Genomic DNA, 14,747 nt, shown 5'->3' with positions numbered 1-14,747 from the left:
TATAACCGTTGGAAAATACATCACAGACAATGCAACAAACGTGGAGACAGAACAATCACTTCTGTGATAAATGCCCACTTATTAATAAACTTCTAACAACCATGGGAAACCTCCTCTCTACATATAAAGTGATATCCAAGCATGGGAAACAAAAGACAGCATTTACCTGTTTGCATCCAGCTAGCCAAGCCTTTCTTGTGTACCAGCTACTTGTGAAGCCTCGTGTATAAGTTTTGTCTTTTTCACGAGATTGCTGCGATATATTCAAATCGGGTTGGTCCGGTCCAAGGTCTTTAAGCAACAATTTATCTGCCAAACTTCTCCTTTCGAAAGGATTGGAGATTAGCTCTTGAACAGAATTAGGCGGGGACCGAGGTCCGGAGACTCCACCTGCACACGAAGCCATCCTCATCAACTACTGCGTCAACCGGATACGAGTCACTGTCCAAACTACTCACTGCACTGGGCGCTGACATTGGCGCCCGGTGACCGTCATCTTTGACGACGCTGATTGGCTGAAATTATATTTTCGCGGCATAGTTTACACGTTACAGATAGCAACAGTCAGCTGCTAGTGGCTGCTGCTGCACTGGTTGAAGGCTCCTCTCTTAGCGCCCAGACGAGAGAAGGTGCATGGGCAAGGCCAGGCAGGAAACATGTGACTTATCAGTAACTTTAGACATCGTAACACAATTTTAAACGAGATTTTATTGTAGATTATACATTTTACTGATACCAATTATATAATATTTACCTTGTTCATTAAAAATAAAAATAAAAATATATATTTTTTTTTAAACATATTTTTTTTTTTAATTTTAATTTTAATTTTTTTTTTTTTTCAATATGGGAAGAGGTGGGGCGGCGCCCCTAGCGCCCCTATGGACCGGCCGCCACTGGTTGCAGGCTAAGAGATCAACTCAGTGAAAGCACCGCCTGCTGACCAATCAGAGCTCCGTGTGCGGAGTTTAAAGCTATCAATTCATATTACAGGATAGAGGAAATACAGAAAAACTGCCGTTGCAGGAAAGACGGCCGGCACAAATCACAGACTGTGTGAACGTGAAAATTAATAGAATATCCCCTCCCATCTTCAGATCAATCTGACTATTATAACATTAGCGTTAAGAAAGCTTACTTAAATATCTGCCACAACATAAGTAACCTGATCAAAGTAACATTACGTACAGTCCGCGGCACTGTGAGTGCAGACGTCGATGTGTCCCATTATCATTCATATCATATCACATCATAATGTATCATATATTTCCTTATCTGAGTCAGCTGAGCCGTATCTGGCCGTGCAACACTCACAGTGTCACATACTGTATTGTCTCTGATAGCAACGTTTCTGATATAATAAGGCTGCTACCTATTTTTTTATTGATATTATTAACGTGTCTTTGTCTCTTTGTTTTTAAAATGTAAGCCTACTTTAACATTTTATTTAAGAATGACGTAAGCCCTAAATGTTGGAAATGCAGCACATGGCTATATGTACCGTATAAGTAACTAGTAGCTTCTGAGCTGAATGCCGCAGTATTTGTCGCATACTAAAAAACAATTAAGAAAACGACTTACTGAGCCCGGCAAGTGATTTATTAAGTCTGATTTTAAATGGTTTTCTATCACGTGCTTATGATTACAAAACTGGTGAAAAATCGGCACTTAAAACATATTTTTTAGGTCATAAACACAGCAGAGTAAACTATTCAGATAAGACTCAAAATAAAATCACCTTAAAAAAATGTTTCTCACTTGCCTCTCAGGGCTTTCGTACAAAGTGGATTTAATTAAAAAAGTAAAAAAATAATTCATAGTTTTTAAGTTACTGACAGATTTCACATATTCGGGGGACAAATAGATTCTGATATTAGATTTTAAAACCCCGACAAATGTATTGCACACCTTAGGAGAATATAAAATATCAACCTGAGCTCACCTTTGACCCCCAGGGCTCTGGAGTGCCTCTCCATGGCGGCTTCATCCCGCAGGACTATTGACCTCCACAGTTTACAGAGAGCCGCTCTGTCGCTGGGGTCAAAGGTCGCAGTTAGAGCAGATAGCTGAATATCCTCAGAGGTTATTATCTGTAAACAGAAATATCTTACTGTGGACTGAGGTATTCGTACAGGCCGTGGTCCAGAAGCACCAACTCTGCCTTGTTGTCACGACCCCGTCTCACCAGCACTGCAAAACATACAAAAAATCATCCGTAATGTGAAGTGAACATTTGTTGTTTAGAGGAAAGGCTACTCTCCTAAAGAGGAATCGTAAAATATGGTTTGGTTTTACGACCAAGACACTTGAAATGGTTCACAGTTGAAGCGTTAGCCTTTAGCTTATTGTTAGCTGGCTTTGGTAACTTTAAGTGCATTTATACCATAATAGAGAGGCGAAGTCCCTCCCTTTCCTCCATGGGACCTTATTTCCTTATATAAAAAGTATGTATTGAAGTCAATGGAGAGAGAAAGATTATCTCTCGATCCCGTTTGAATTGTGCCACGAATTACACATATGATGTTTGTCAATTTAAAAGATAATTTTGCAAGTCAAAAAAATAAAAATGTGTCGTAAAACTGTGAAGTAGCACTTTTTTTGTGTGAACCCGCTCAATGAACTCCATCTCCCGTCTCGCACCACACACCAAGACGGCCGTCACGTTGGCACATTTCACTTCTTTCTTTCAGAATGAGGCGGAAAGTATTAAAAGAGGTGAAAATCACTCCAAGTCTGGGCATGTTGAGAGCTGTACATACACACAAGGGGAGTTAGTCGGTTCCTAAGAGCCAGCATGCGGGACCGGGACTCTGGGATTTGTAGTCTTTCTAGTTGCGTTTTTTTCATAGTCTTATATTTCAACAGTTTTACGACAAACTGTGACTTTTTTGACATGGAAATTATTTGTTAAATTGACAAACATCATATGTGTAATTCATGGCACAATTCAAACGGGATCGAGAGATACGTGTTCTATCCCCATTGACTTCAATACATACTTTTCAGAAATAAGGTCCCATGGGTCGGAAGTAGATGGGCGGGACTTCACCTCTCTATAAGTATCAGCTTCTTGCCGCGTCTTTCTGTATTTGCTTTTGTTTGTATTTGCATAACATTGACGTCTGAAGTTCACCGTATCATCGGTATATCTGCACTGCACTGTTATTTTACGTATCCTCCCAAAATGATATCAGTACTGATGTGAGATAAACTTATATTAGCTATGAAATGTCAGTTATATAACTCTTTTCAAACACAAAGTTAACCCAAAATACTACCCCCCCCCCCCCCCCAATGAGGTAATAAACAGAGTAACAGAAAGCTTTGTGATTGGACAGAACCCAACAAACACAGGACTTAATAGAACAAGAATATAATAAGAATATATAGAATTACATTTAAAGCCAAATGAAAAACGTGTGTCGTGAGTTTGCTTTAATATAAATTGAGCTTTTGTAGTTTACTCAGTTTTAAAAATCATATTTCATTCTATACATGCCTCTGTAGCTCAGTCAGAGAGGCGTTCAGGGACCTGATGATGTCGTAATTGCGAGACTCAAAGAAAAAGCAATAGCTATTAAAACTAAAAATGCCTCTGATGTACGGACCGTTTCCGGGGTGAGGGTCAGCGTGGATGAAGCCGGTGTAGAAGATCTGCTCAGCGAACGTTTGGATCAGTTTATCTGCCGTCTGAAAAACAGATATATGACGAGGTATTTCAGAGCGTTTCCACAATACTCTGAATACTCTGAATACAATCCTCTGAATACTCTGAATACAATCCTCTGAATACTCTGAATACAATACTCTGAATACTCTGAATACAATACTCTGAATACAATACTCTGAATACTCTGAATACAATACTCTGAATACTCTGAATACAATACTCTGAATATAATACTCTGAATATAATACTCTGAATACAATACTCTGAATACTCTGAATACAATACTCTGAATACTCTGAATACAATCCTCTGAATACTCTGAATACTCTGAATACAATACTCTGAATACTCTGAATACAATACTCTGAATACAATACTCTGAATACTCTGAATACAATACTCTGAATACTCTGAATACAATACTCTGAATATAATACTCTGAATATAATACTCTGAATATAATACTCTGAATACTCTGAATACAATCCTCTGAATACAATACTCTGAATACTCTGAATACAATACTCTGAATACTCTGAATACAATACTCTGAATACTCTGAATACAATACTCTGAATACTCTGAATACAATACTCTGAATACAATACTCTGAATACTCTGAATACAATACTCTGAATACTCTGAATACAATACTCTGAATATAATACTCTGAATATAATACTCTGAATATAATACTCTGAATACTCTGAATACAATCCTCTGAATACAATACTCTGAATACTCTGAATACAATACTCTGAATACTCTGAATACAATACTCTGAATACTCTGAATACAATACTCTGAATACTCTGAATACTCTGAATACTCTGAATACAATACTCTGAATACTCTGAATACAATACTCTGAATACTCTGAATACAATCCTCTGAATACAATACTCTGAATACTCTGAATACTCACAATCCTCTGAATACAATACTCTGAATACTCTGAATACAATACTCTGAATACTCTGAATACAATACTCTGAATACAATACTCTGAATACTCTGAATACTCTGAATACAATACTCTGAATACTCTGAATACTCTGAATACAATACTCTGAATACTCTGAATACAATACTCTGAATCCTCTGAATCCTCTGAATACTCTGAATCGATCATCGACTCACATCCTTCAGACTCAGTCCTTGTCTTTTTATTTCCTCCACGTCGTTGATTTTGCATCCGTCGCAGAACTCTGCCGTCAGAACTCTCTTTGAAACGGAGACACAAACACGGAGAAAGCTTCAGCTACGGAAAGGATGGAGCTCTTTTCTACAGTTCATAATAATAATAAACCTCACCTTAGTCGTGTGCTCCCAGAACACTTTGGGTATGACGACGAAGCTGAAGTGTTTGAGCTCCTCTGCACACCGCTCTGAATTCCTGGCCTCGTTCTCAAAGTCCAGCTCCTGAGCCAACGTGCCCTTCAAGTCCTACAGAAAGTGGGATAAAAGAGATGCGTTGATAAACCAGCATTCATTTCAAGGGTTTAAAGTCAGAAAATGTATAAATATTTGGTATTAACTGAAGTAAATAAGTAGATTTGACAAAATAATGCCAGTAAATATATTGGTCTTAATATCTATGTGTTTGTCTTCTAAGGAAATCAAAATGACCTTTAGAACCCATCTGAATCCAAAGCTGGGGTGCATGAATTTAATAATATCCATCAGGACCTCCAAAGTCCGGATATCACCATCGAAGCGATCCCTGAGGTCGATGTACTGCACCTGAGGGGACCAGAATTAAACAAAAACAGACTTTTAAAGGATTACTTCCAACCAGAGGATATTATAACCCTTAAAGGGGACCTATCATGCAAAATGCACTTTAGTACGTCTTTTCTACATGAATATGTGTCCCCGGTGTTCCAGGGAACTCACCAAGTGTCAGAAAACACAACCCTCTCTATTTTCCTCCATACCCAAATCTCTAAAAAAGGGGCTGCAACGGATCTGATAAAAACTGATCCAGATTTGAACACTGTCCTGACGTCAGGACGGTGGCGCTACGGCTATTGGGCCAACTCCACCAATCAGGAGGAGACAGCCACGGCCATTGCCGTTCGAAAGCGCTGGAGACGCTGTAGTACATATGCCAGGCCTGTAGGTGGTGCTGTTCTCACAGAATCTGCCCTTGCTAAAACAGAGCTAAAAAATGTCAAATTGAGCGAAATGAGGCATGGCTAAAATGCATGATCTGTTTGGTATTTTGAAAAAAAAAAGTATAAATATGCCTTATATAGGTATGGTCCTACACTATATTATTCAAATATAGCATGATAGGTCCACTTTAAAGAAAGTGACAGAGATACGATACGACTCAATCAAGTCTGACATGCTCCTTGCATCCCAGCAGCTCCATGTGTAACATCAACAGACAAATATCAAGACACAATACATGAGAAACAAACAACAAACATTGAACATAACAGCACAATCAGTGAGAGAGAAGCTGCTCAAAGAGCCTTCAGCGTGCATCTGATCTGGATTCAGCTCTGTGTTCACTGTGAGGATCGACTGGAGCACAAAGGATGCTTCAGTCTGACTTTATTGAATCTCCCATTAGATGGTAGCAGTTCATATTCTCTGTTCAGAACATACAGACGTTGACGTTTCTCACCTTCACAGCGACAGGAGTCCCGTCGAACAGCTCCGCTCTGTGGACCTGCGCCAGGCTGGCAGCCGCGATGGGTTCAGGGTCAAAAGATTTGAAAATCTGCTGCGGGGTTTTACTGAAGTCTTCTTGAAAGAGAGCGTCCACCTGTTGCAGAGAAATATGCCTTTCAGAACAACAGCAAGAAGCAAAGCCTCACGTTGGAGAAGCAGGAAGTCAGGCAGAGGCCAGAGGTGGGAGGAGTACTCAGATCTTGTACTTGTAAAAGTACAAGTACTGACTAAACTTCTTTACTCAAGTAAAAATAAAGAGGGCTTTGAAATGTACTTCAGTAAAAAGTACCCATAACTAGCAGCTGTTTTAAAGAGTACCTGACCTCCCTTTATATTAATAGAACAATCATGTCATTGTTAGCTAATGAATGTTTCCATGCTGAACAACGGCAACATGACAACGTTTTCATTGGTCCCTCTTCTTTAGAGAAGACCAGGAAATGATGGATACACGGATCGTGTTCAAATCAATAGGCACGCAATGACTCTAAATAATAATGATCACGCCACCAAACACACATTCAAACTAAAGGAACCAGCCTGTTTGGGAAATGTGAGAAGTAGAAAGTACAGGTATTTGTGTTAAACATGTAAGAAGTAGAAAGTACAGGTATTTGTGTTCAACATGTAAGAAGTAGAAAGTTCAGGTATTTGTGTTCAACATGTGAGAAGTAGAAAGTACAGGTATTTGTGTTCAACATGTAAGAAGTAGAAAGTACAGGTATTTGTGTTCAACATGTAAGAAGTAGAAAGTACAGGTATTTGTGTTCAACATGTGAGAAGTAGAAAGTACAGGTATTTGTGTTCAACATGTAAGAAGTAGAAAGTACAGGTATTTGTGTTCAACATGTAAGAAGTAGAAAGTACAGGTATTTGGGTTCAAAATGTAAGAAGTAGAAAGTACAGGTATTTGTGTTCAACATGTAAGAAGTAGAAAGTACAGGTATTTGTGTTCAACATGTAAGAAGTAGAAAGTACAGGTATTTGGGTTCAAAAAGTCAAAGTCAAAAGTCGTCGTGGAGTAAAGTACTGATACCAGAGAAATGTACAGTAATGAAGTATTTGTACTCCACTACTTCCCACCTCTGGTTACTTTCCAGTTTCCCTCCTCACCTCTCTGGACCTCCGGCTCAGAGCCTTATCCTCGAGGACCTGCAGGGTCCGGATGTATTCGGGCGGCAGAAGGTGGTTGAAGGAACAAAGACCCTGGCCCAGTTTGATGTAAATCCCCCCGTTTCTGATGGCTCCTCTCACCATGCACTCTGCTGCCCTCTGGTGGCAGGCCGACATCTCAGAGACATACGATGTGCTGCTCTAACAGGGGGAAGCAGAGGTAACAGGACTGTACACACAATACAACTGCCCACCTTTACAGCTCACTTAAAGGTCTCCTATTATACTGTTTTTCATCAATATACTACAGGTCTCAGATATATACAGAACCTGTCTCTGATTGGCTGAAACACCAAACAGATCATTGCAGCATTACCCATAATCCCCTCTGTTTCAGCCCTGTTTCCAAAGTGCTGATTCTCTGTCTGTTACTTTAGATGAAAATAAGGAGCCCCTCCCCACGCCCCTCTGAGAGAGATTTGGTTACAAAGAACTCAATGGTGCTCTAGGAGGAGATTCAGGTGATAAGGTGGGGGGGGGGGGGGGTTACCTTGGTTGGCTAATGGGTTACACAAGACAAAACATCGTGATGACATCATAAAGTGGCCAAAATCTGATCAGCTCATATAAATGGAACATCGCGTGCACATTCTAAAAATAGCTCACTGAGGAGGAACAGGCATCACGGTTTTGAACTTGTGACAGCCTGCATGTTGATTTCAGTAAATGGGTCAGAGGTGTCAGACTTCCCACAACAGGAGGGAACCACACACACACACACACACACACACACACACACACACACACACACACACACACACACACACACACACACACACACACACACACCACACACACACACACACACACACACCACACACACACACACACACACACACACACACACACACACACACACACACACACACACACACACATCACACACACACACACACCACACACACACACACACACACACACACACACACACACACACACACACACACACACACACACACTTTTAGTTTCTTCTCTGTCTCCATGTATATTTTGTTATTTGTCTGTACTTGTAAACTCACCTTACTGTCTTCTGTGTATCTGTGGCACTGTACTTGTATGCACTTGTCTTGTATCTCCTATATCACTAAATAAAAACATGTTTTCATGGTTCACTGAGAACCACACACACTCGTCTGTGTTGGAAGTGGAGTGTGTGTTACATGTTGTGTTACATGTTGTGATCATGGACCCCTCGTTTCTGTTGATTGTGATGTGCTATATGTGACATGTATGTAGTAACACTCGTCTGTGTTGGAAGTGGAGTGTGTGTTACATGTTGTGTTACATGTTGTGTTACATGTTGTCAGAAACGAGGGGTCCATGATATGTGACATGTATGTAGTAACGTGTGTTGTTTATTGTTCTCTTTGATCCTTTCGCCTCTATCTACTTGCCTTTCATCCTTGCTGTTGCTGTGTTGTGATGTTAAGGGTGTGTTGAGAAATTACCTCATCTTGTCCCCTCAGAGACACGTTGGTCGTCCACCAGTAGTCCCCGGAGATAGAGAGTCCCACAGACAGAGATCTGACGAAAACAGATCATAAATCATTATGTTGGTGTTGTGAATGAAAATGGAAATATAAAACGCAGATAGTGAAACAATACTTCCGATATATGGGAACATCAAATCTACAACTTTCAAACAATAAGGTTCTGGGAAATTAAGGAAAAATAAGGAAACGACAAAAAGCCTTGAAGAGAAATTACGTTACTTTTGAGGTGAAGGATGAAAATGAATCTATTAGACTGAGGGGTTATAGTGTCGTAGCTTATTGGGGCTAAGCTTTACTGAAGTAATGATGAAACTGATATTTTCCAAACCTGCAGAAGCGAGTGATTCCTTGGATCAGGATCTTCGTCCTCCTCCTGTCTCGAGGCTCCGACGCAGCGTAGTGAACGCCCGCCGCCACAGGGACGCCCACAGAGAAACCCAGCAGAGTCTTCCAGACCAGACCTCTGCGCTTCACTTCCCTGAGAGCAGCAACACACACATTTACTGATGGGGAAATACTGAATGTCCTCTTCCAGTATCAGAGTACACATGCTAACAAAGGTATCCCAACTGTAGCTGTGAACATGACAGGATGTCTGATTACCTAGAAGAGCATCAGGACTGTTTGAGGCATATGATAGCTATGTGATTAACATGATGATTCAGCCTCTATGGAGATAGACACATGACAAGCATGATCATTTCTGACGTGGAGCTAATCTGAAGTAAACATTGAATACTGCTTTCTATTCCTCCATCTTGTGACTGTGTAACTCCCTCTCTTGGATATCAGCATGTGAAGGACACTGTTCAGGAACTAGTTGATGCTCTGTATGTGATGACTACTTCCATTCTGGAGAGGATCACAGATACATGGATCCTGAGATTGAAGCTCAAGCCGGGGACCGAGGGATATTTTTCTAACAATTATCAAGACGGCAACAACAGCATGGATGGAGAAATTACAAGGATGCAGTAGGGCTGCTCAATTAATCGTATTTTAATCGCTGTTACGGCTGCTGTTTCTGTCTGCTCGTTAACCTGTCTGAGATTGTTTGCAGCTGTGTGTAATATGTAAATGAGCTGTGTGGTTGCCCCAATGTCGTTGGCTGTCATCTCCTGGTCCTCCTCCAAAGACGCTGATTGGAGCACGCCGGGCCCGACGCTCTCCAATCCCCGTGCAATCCCAGAGCACACCTTCCGGAGATTACTACAAAGCCTGGGGACAATTATCACTCGATAGGCTCTGCTGCGATCAGACGCCTCATACCTTTTGCTCTTGTGTCGTGGACACTACAGACTGTGTTTGGTGTGATATATGTGCTTAGTGTCGTGTGTTGAGTGTTGATATATGTGCTTAGTGTCGTGTGTTGATATATGTGCTTAGTGTCGTGTGTTGAGTGTTGATATATGTGCTTAGTGTCGTGTGTTGAGTGTTGATATATGTGCTTAGTGTCGTGTGTTGAGTGTTGATATATGTGCTTAGTGTCGTGTGTTGATATATGTGCTTAGTGTCGTGTGTTGATATATGTGCTTAGTGTCGTGTGTTGAGTGTTGATATATGTGCTTAGTGTCGTGTGTTGATATATCTGCTTAGTGTCGTGTGTTGAGTGTTGATATATGTGCTTAGTGTCGTGTGTTGAGTGTTGATATATGTGCTTAGTGTCGTGTGTTGAGTGTTGATATATGTGCTTAGTGTTGAGTGTTGATATATGTGCTTAGTGTTGAGTGTTGATATATGTGCTTAGTGTCGTGTGTTGAGTGTTGATATATGTGCTTAGTGTCGAGAGTTGATATATGTGTTTAAAGTGGTGTGTTTAGTTTATTTTGTTAGCTGTGTTTTCCTGCAGCTCCTTCCATTAGTGCTGATTGGAAGTGATCTCAGGTGTGATAACTAGGCTCATGTTTTAGAGTCCTTTTTCTGTTATTAGCAGTAGACTTGCGTCCTTTTGGCTTCTTTGTTTGGCTTAGGTTAACTTTGCTCCCTTTTTGTTGTACACCTTTGTGTTATTTCATTAAAACCCGATTATAATTACTTACCAAAACCATCTGGTGTGTGTTACCTTACTCATCCCTAGTGGGTTCGTAACAATCGCAATTACGATTTTGGCTTGCAACGATTATGAAAACAACATAATTGAAATAAAACGATTTTTTTTTTTTTTTTTTTAATTGGTTTTTCAGTTGAATTATACTTAAAGTTCAGGGTAATCAACTGTTAAAAACACACTGTTCCCATTTTATTTTCAATAAATTGATGTTTTCAAAGTAAATGGATAATCGTTTTTAATAATCATGATATCAATTATTGACCCAAATAATCGAGATTATGATTTTTGCCATAATCGAGCAGCCCTAGGATGCAGGGTTATTAGTGGTGACTGTAGATCCGTCAGCTATCAGGCAGACTCTCTTCAAGAGGAGACTGAAGACTTTTTGGATAAGCTCAGAGATGGCAAAAGTACACACATCCTTTACTCAAGTAGAAGTACAGATACTCGTGTTTAAAAATACTCTGGTAAAAGTAGAAGTACTGACTAAACTTCTTTACTCAAGTAAAAGTAAAGAGGCTTTGAAATGTACTTCAGTCAAAAGTACCCATAACCTTTTAGCTGGACACACTGTAAAGTTGATACTGGGAGCTGTGATCTGGTACCTGATTGAACTGAAGGATCTGGTGTTTTGGAGCGAGGAGATGAGAGGAGGAGATCTTCGGAGCAGAGCCATGTGACGCAGACACACCCTCAACTACAGAGACAGAAACACACCATGTATGAGAATCACTTCTTCGGCAACATGAGCTACAAATAAACCAAACTCTGGTGCTTTGGCTTGAGCAAACCCTGCCTCTGTATGTGCTATCATGTGTTCTATGTCCTGTATCTATTCATGTGGCACTATTGGAGGAGACTTACGTTAATCATTGCCATTTCTACACTGTAGCTGCTGCGCACATGACAATAAAGCCTTGAATCTGGATCTTGAATCTTGGCCAAGGTGTGGTTGGTTTGGTATGGTGAACTAAAGGTTTCACAGATTTTAACCAACATGTTTTCCGTCATTGAAAGAGATTCTCATGAAACGCTGCATTGTTCATATTGAGTCATGTGCCTGTTTGCAATTACTTGAATGTATTCAGTGCTGCTTTGATGCTTGTGTAAAGAGACCCTATTAAGCTTGTGTGAGTTTCCCCTCTCCTGTAGTGTGTTGTATTGGGTTTTTTGGTGCATGTTAATGGTCTGAAAAGACTCAAATCCCTGTGTGACACTTTCTAAGTTTTAAAGCACAGGGTTAGGCTTATTTTGGACTGACAAACAATCCAAACATGCATTTATATTCAGTTTGAAATGATGATATTAACTGAGAAAAAGGAGCAACATTGGCACGATTGAGAAGCGGGAACTCAGGCATGTTTGGCATTTTGATTGAAAGAGGTTATTCAAATATTTACTGATTGTTTAGTTTTCTTTTAACCAAGGGATATTGGATATAGGGAGGCTGTGGCTCAGTGGGTAGTGTGCTGGACTTCGAATCAGGGGATAGCAAGTTCGAGTCCCACTGCAGTCAGCATGTCGTTGTGTCCCTGAGACACTTCACCCCAAATTGTTCCTGTGGGGATTGTGTGTGTGTGTGTGTGTGTGCGTGCGTGCGTGTATTTCTAGAATTGTCTATGTCAACTCTTTAATTTCTACTCATGTGCAATGCCTTGTTTTTTGTGAGTGTGTGTTTTCTTTTTTTAGATGTTTAATTTCTAGAATTGTCTATGTTGTCTACTCTTTGATCTCTACTTATGTGCAATGCCTGGTGTGTGTGTGTGTGTGTGTGTGTGTGTGTGTGTGTGTGTGTGTGTGTGTGTGTGTGTGTGTGTGTGTGTGTGTGTGTGTGTGTGTGTGTGTGTGTGTGTGTGTGGTCTGGATCAAGGCCCTTTTGACCAGTCCTGGTGCTGTTTGTTTTTGTTTGTCTGCCTCTGAGGGACAAAATGTCTCCAGTGCTGACGATTGGATGTTCAGATAGCGTGATGTCAGGGACCTGAGCACAGGAATATCAAACAAACCCTCTGTCACTTAACAAAAGGGTTTTCCTAAGAAGAAATAGCCTAATTAAGTGTGGCTTTGTCTAATCTAATCCACAATAATAAGTATTAGGGACGGTTGCAGCACATCTTTCATTTGTCTCAATTACTTAGAGACTTTTTGGTCAAGACAAACCACATTTTGATATATTTAACTCACATATATTGGTTAATTACCCTTACCAATGAACCCTTAGATACAGTCATTTGACAGGCTGTGTCCATGTGTAATATAGATTAAATAACAGTGTAAAATGGGTATAATATGGGTGATGATAGGGGTGTACTGATGTGTAATTACAGTGTAATATGGGTGTTACATAGGTGTATTAACTGTATAATTACAGTGTAATATGATGTAATACGGTGTCGCATGGGTGCAATATGGATTGGTGTAACTGTGTAATATGGGTGCAATGTACAAAACAATCAATTATTGTTCCCAAATATTTAAATGTGATTGCCCATTAAGGGTTAAAGATAGTTATATATAGTAATTCGTACGTGTTTATGTTCAATAATATCAGAGTACTTCTACTTTTACTCAAGTATAAGTTGTACTTGAGTAAAAGTAGAAGTACTCAGATGTTGTACTTGAGTAAAAGTAGAAGTACTCAGATCTTGTGCTTGAGTAAAAGTAGAAGTACTCAGATGTTGTACTTGAGTAAAAGTAGAAGTACTCAGATCTTGTACTTGAGTAAAAGTAGAAATACTGAGATCTTGTACTTGAGTAAAAGTAGAAGTACTCAGATGTTGTACTTGAGTAAAAGTAGAAGTACTCAGATCTTGTACTTGAGTAAAAGTAGAAATACTGAGATCTTGTACTTGAGTAAAAGTAGAAGTACTCAGATCTTGTACTTGAGTAAAAGTAGAAGTACCAGAGCGTAGGAATACTCTGTTACAGTAAAAGTCCTGCATTCAAATTGTTCCTCAAGTAAAAGTAGAAAAGTATTATCATCAAAGTATAGTTAAAGTAGCGACAGTAAAAGTAGTCATTGTGCAGATTGGTCCATTCCAGAATAATATATATGATATGTTTTATAATGATTGATCATGAAAGTGTTCTCAAAGCTGGTAAAGGTGCAGCTAATTTGAATGACTTTGTATACTGCAGGGTAGCTTGTGAATTTACTCCAGGTGGAACTAAAGTCTGATTTAAGAGTATAACATTGTACTTAAATACAGTTCTTAAGTTAATCTCAGTGACTTCCCATGTCTCCACATTAATCCATTGGAGTGTTGGCTAATACGACCTGCTGATAATGTGTCTGCTGGTTAAGTAGCTAACTTGAGCTAAAGCTACTGTCAAACGGAGCTCAACATGTATGAGAAATAATGTTTATTTACCCCTCGGCTGGTCTCCCCTGCCATGTCTCCTGGGAAGGTAAAATATCGCCAATTTCAGTGATGATTTAATCACCAAATTTGGACGTCCTTCCTGAGCGGAATGTAGCCGAACACTGGTGATAGTTCTAATCAATCTGCGGACAAAGAGTGGATGAGTGACAGAGAGAGGGAGATGGTGCACCCCCAACTACTTCCGGTTTCACTTCAGTCTACTTCACAAGACATAAAATGTACTTTTTGTGGCCTCAAAGATCATTATTATTGTTATTATCATTGATAATAACAATAATAATGATAATAATAATAAAGTT

The 14,747-nt window shown here is 39.8% G+C and overlaps 1 protein-coding gene across 2 annotated transcripts in view; it reads right to left on the bottom strand.

Annotated features, from left to right (window-relative positions):
* The window catches only part of adck5 (aarF domain containing kinase 5), a 21,037-nt gene extending 6,477 nt beyond the window's left edge, over nt 1-14,560 (bottom strand). Inside the window, exons 1-12 of one of the 2 annotated variants that reach the window (XM_034131112.1) lie at nt 14,437-14,560; nt 11,674-11,765; nt 9,347-9,496; nt 8,974-9,049; nt 7,466-7,666; nt 6,306-6,446; nt 5,300-5,413; nt 4,985-5,116; nt 4,811-4,894; nt 3,609-3,690; nt 2,112-2,190; nt 1,943-2,034 (exon numbers count right to left, since the gene is read on the bottom strand). In XM_034131112.1, coding sequence (XP_033987003.1) covers nt 1,943-2,034; nt 2,112-2,190; nt 3,609-3,690; nt 4,811-4,894; nt 4,985-5,116; nt 5,300-5,413; nt 6,306-6,446; nt 7,466-7,666; nt 8,974-9,049; nt 9,347-9,496; nt 11,674-11,765; nt 14,437-14,460 — 1,267 coding nt within the window. In that variant the 5' untranslated portion in view covers nt 14,461-14,560. Of the gene's footprint in view, nt 1-1,942; nt 2,035-2,111; nt 2,191-3,608; nt 3,691-4,810; nt 4,895-4,984; nt 5,117-5,299; nt 5,414-6,305; nt 6,447-7,465; nt 7,667-8,973; nt 9,050-9,346; nt 9,497-11,673; nt 11,766-14,436 lie in introns of those variants that run through there. The other variant, XM_034131113.1, reaches the window with a different exon arrangement.
* Between the last annotated feature and the right edge of the window lie 187 nt (nt 14,561-14,747).

This window comes from Trematomus bernacchii, unplaced genomic scaffold, assembly GCF_902827165.1.
Source record: "Trematomus bernacchii unplaced genomic scaffold, fTreBer1.1, whole genome shotgun sequence".
Classification (NCBI taxonomy): domain Eukaryota; kingdom Metazoa; phylum Chordata; class Actinopteri; order Perciformes; family Nototheniidae; genus Trematomus; species Trematomus bernacchii.
Note: the sequence above shows the minus strand (reverse complement) of the source record. Positions and strands in the feature narration are given on the sequence as shown.